The 4,465-nt window shown below is 33.7% G+C and overlaps 1 protein-coding gene across 1 annotated transcript; it reads left to right on the forward strand.

The window, feature by feature from the left end:
* Window positions 1–465: 465 nt before the first annotated feature.
* On the forward strand, window positions 466–1,394 carry LOC107022141. The gene is made up of 3 exons (XM_015222834.1): window positions 466–765; window positions 927–1,206; window positions 1,324–1,394. The coding sequence occupies exons 1-3, from the start codon at window positions 466–468 to the stop codon at window positions 1,392–1,394; spliced, it is 651 nt and encodes a 216-aa protein (XP_015078320.1).
* Window positions 1,395–4,465: the final 3,071 nt, after the last annotated feature.

Below are 4,465 nucleotides of genomic sequence, written 5' to 3' on the forward strand. Positions count from 1 at the left end.
ACACAACAAAAGAAGGATCCATTTGGATCTGGAAATTTGTACGTAAGTTAGCGAGAAGTAATTAATTTTTGTTATAAAGTATTTGTATTATAGTGAATGTCTATCATGTGGAGTCCTTTTTAGGGTATGATTAAAGAGTCTTACTTGGGGACCAAGTTAGATTTCTCCTATAAATAGAGTGCTCCTCTTCATTGTAAATTCAATTCATCAAGAGAAATAACAAGTCTTCTCTTCTTTTCTCTCTAGTTTCTTCTTCTTATTCTATAGTTTTATAACACGTTATCAGCACGAGACTCTAATTTCTCAAAAGTGAAGGTTAGATTTGAAGAATTAATAAAGGTATTATTTATTCTTTTGTTTTTAAATTTAATGGTCAATCTTACAAAACTAGAGTTCACTGCCTTTCAAAGTTCGGGCAGGAACTACCTCTCATGGGTGTTGGATGCTGAAATCCACCATGACGCAATGGGTCTTCGAGACACCATAAAAGAAGAAAATAAGGCATCAAATCAAAACTGTGCACGAGCAATGATATTCTTGCGTCATCATCTTGACGAGATTCTGAAAATCGAATATCTGACAGTTAAGGATCCACTTGTTTTGTGGAAAAACCTAAAAGAAAGATTTGACCACTTGAAGATGGTCATACATCCACAGGCACGATATGATTGGATGCATCTAAGGCTACAAGACTTTAAGTCTATACATGAGTACAATTCTGTCATGTTCAGAATCACTTCTCAATTGAAATTATGTGGAGAAACGGTTAGTGAGATTGATATCATGAAAAAGATGTTCTCCACTTTCCATGCCTCGAATGTGCTCTTGCAGCAACAATATCGAGAGAAAGGTTTCAAAAAGTATTCTGAACTAATTTCTCATCTTCTTGTGAGCAAAATAATGATTTATTATTGAAAAATCATGAGAATCGACCTACTGGATCTGAACCACTTCCTGAAGTGAATGAGGCGTACGTCCACCATGCTAGGTGTGGAAAAGGTCGCGGTCCTAATCGTGGTTGTGGACGTGGACGTGGTCATGGACGTGGACGTGGTCGTGGTCGTGATTATGGTCAAGAACGGAATTCTATTCCTGGCATTAATCATTCATTAAATAAAAAGGAAAAAAGAAAGGATGAGAAACGTGAAGCAACTAGGGAAGGTTGTTTTCGATGTGGTGGAAGAGGTCATTATGCGCGTGATTGTCGTACTCCCAAACACTTGGTTGAGCTTTATCAAGAATCACTAAAGAAGAAAGAGAAAAATCCTGAGGCAAATTTTATCTCTGAAAATCAAGTTGACATCACGCACTTGGATGTAGCAGATTTCTTCGCACATACTGAAGGAAAAATAGATTACTTAATTGGTGATGGTTCTGTGAACATGGAAGAGTGATATTTTTTTTGGTAGTATTTATTAATAAATTTCATGTAATGGTAGTTGTTTGCATGAGTATTAGTATTTTAAATTAGTTTAGTCGTTCATTAGCTTGTTCCTTAATTCTTAATAAAATAATATATATTTTTCATTGATTTATTTATATGATTCTAATATGATAGAGTTAGTCAAATACTAAACTTTATCACGTGTTTGTATTATATTAGGTCTTTAACTTGGTCTAATGTTAAAAACATAAATTCTGATATTAACTAGGATTTATCATGTGTTTGTATTATATTAGGTCTTTAATTTGATCTAATGTTAAAAACATGCAGTCTGTTATTAACTAGGATTAAATAATGATTTTATTTTATTTTCCTAACAACTCATTTTTGACTTAGAGGAAACAATAAATTAAGGCTCAATTTCTAATATTTAATTATTAATTTTTCCTTTGAATATATTGTACCCTTTTGACAACACTACTATTTAATATATATTTATTTTGTGTATGTCATTTCATGTGAAGATATGGATAATTCTAAGAACATATTATCGAAATATGAAGATATTTGTTTGATTGATTCTGGTACAACACATACGATATTCAAAAATAAGAAATATTTTTCTCATTTAAGTATGGGTAAAATAAATGTTACTACAATTTTTGGTACTACTAAAATGATTGAGGGTTTTGAAAGAGCCATTGTAATTTTGCCCAAGGGAACTAAACTCATCATTAATAATGCTATGTTTTCTCCAAAATCTAAGAGAAATTTGTTGAATTTTAAAGATATCCGTGAAAATGGTTATCATATCCAATCAATGGATGAAATAAATCTTGAATATCTTGGTATCACCAAGTATGTCTCTGGACAGACATGTGTTATAGAAAAGTTCCCTGCTTTATCTTCTGGCTTGTATTGGACAAAAATTAGTGCAATTGAGGCACATTTTATAGTAAATAAGAAGTTTACTGATTCCAATACATTTGTACTTTGGCATGATCGTCTAGGACATCTTGGGTCAATAATGATGAGACGAATTATAGAAAATTCGAATGGACATCCACTAAAAGACCTGAAAGTTCTTTTAAATGGTGAATTTTCTTGTACTGCTTGTTATCAAGGCAAGTTAATTGTGAGACCATCACCAATAGAAAGTTAAGATTGAGTCCCCTGCGTTCTTGGAACGTATACATGGGGATATTTGTGGACCTATTCACCCACCTAGTGGGTCATTTAGATATTTTATGGTTCTAATAGATGTTTCTTCTAGATGGTCTCATGTGTGCCTATTATCATCTCGTAACTTGGCATTTGCAAAATTATTGGCACAAATAATAAGGTTAAGGGCACACTTTCCTGATAATCAGATTAAGTCCATTCGTCTTGATAATGCTGCAGAGTTTTCATCCCAATCATTTAATGATTATTGTTTAGCAATTGGGATAAGAGTTGAACACTCCGTTGCTCATGTTCATACTCAGAATGGTCTCGCAGAGTCATTAATTAAACGTTTGCAATTAATAGCAAGACCATTGCTTATGAAAACTAAGTTGCCCACTTCTGTGTGGGGACATGTAATTTTGCATGCCGCAACACTTATTCGTCTCAGACCGACAAGTTATCATAGGGTTTCTCCATTGCAATTGGTTATGGGTCAAGAACCTAATATATCCCATCTAAGAATTTTTGGAAGTGTTGTACATGTGCCTGTGGCACCACCAAACCGCACTAAGATGGGCTCTCAAAGAAGGTTAGGAATATATGTTGGGTTTGAGTTACCCTCCATTGCTCGCTATCTTGAACCATTGACTGGAGACATGTTTACTGCTAGATTTGCAGATTGTCGGTTTGATGAGACAGTTTTCCTAAAATTAGGGGGAGAGAATAGTGAAATAAAACGAGAAATTTTATGGAAAAATTTATCATTGTCTCATCTTGATCCATATTCTTCTACTTGCGAACAAGAAGTACAAAAGATTATTCATCTGCAGAAAATTGCAAATTAAATGCCAGACGCATTTACAGATTTGAAAAGGATTACTAAATCACATATTCCTGCAGAGAATGTCCCAATTCGAATTGATGTCCCTAAAGGACCATCCACTAGTGTCATAGCTAATGAGTCAAAAACACACCTAAAGCGTGGTAGACCATTGGGGTCTAAGGATCAAAATCCTAGAAAAAGAAAGATTAAATGTCAAGATGACACTATGAAAGAATCTCATATGGAAGTTCAAAATTTGAATAAGTCTGATATTCATGAAAGAATCAATGAACTTGAAACTCAAGGAAATAATGAACTATCCATAAATTTAAGAGATGTTGAAACTAATATGAATCGATCAGAAATAGTGGTTGATTATGTCTTTGCATATAATGTTGCAACAAATATCATGCAAGATAATGAGGATCATGAACCTCAATCTGTTATAGAATGTCGACAACGAAATGATTGGCCAAAATGGCAAGAAGCAATTCAATCAGAGTTGAATTCACTAGCCAAGCGTGAAGTTTTTCGACCTATAGTTCAAATACCTAATGGTATTAAACCTGTTGGTTACAAATGAATTTTTGTGCGAAAAAAATGAGAAAAATGAAATACATAGATATAAAGCACGCCTTGTGGCACAAGGATTTTCTCAAAGGCCTGGCGTCGACTATGAAGAGACATACTCACCGATTATGGATGCAATAACATTGCGTTATCTCATTAGTTTCACAGTCCATGAGCAACTTGAAATGCATTTGATGGATGTGGTTACAGCCTACCTTTATGGATCACTTGATAATGAGATATACATGAAAATTCCTGAAGGATTTGCGATGCCTAAATCATGTAATTCAAAATCTCGAGAAATGTATTCAATTAAATTGCAAAGATCATTATATGGTTTGAAGCAATCTGGACGCATGTGGTATAACCGTCTTAGTGAGTATTTAATTAAGAAAGGTTATGCAAATGATGCAATTTGTCCATGTGTCTTTATAAAGAAAACAATATCGGAATTTGTTGTACTTGCTATTTATGTTGATGACATAAATCTTATTGGAACTCCAATAGAGCTTCAAAAGGCAATT

The sequence above is a fragment of the Solanum pennellii genome, chromosome 6 (assembly GCF_001406875.1).
Source record: "Solanum pennellii chromosome 6, SPENNV200".
Classification (NCBI taxonomy): Eukaryota; Viridiplantae; Streptophyta; class Magnoliopsida; order Solanales; family Solanaceae; genus Solanum; species Solanum pennellii.

What these genes read in the sequence shown, in the direction of transcription:
- LOC107022141 (XM_015222834.1), top strand. Translation starts at nt 466, where the DNA reads ATGGGTCTTCGAGACACCATAAAAGAAGAAAATAAGGCATCAAATCAA. An exon ending in TGAAATTATGTGGAGAAACG is followed by an intron (nt 766 to 926) that starts GTTAGTGAGATT and finishes AAAAATCATGAG; the next exon opens with AATCGACCTACTGGATCTGA. An exon ending in TCATTATGCGCGTGATTGTC is followed by an intron (nt 1,207 to 1,323) that starts GTACTCCCAAAC and finishes TGGATGTAGCAG; the next exon opens with ATTTCTTCGCACATACTGAA.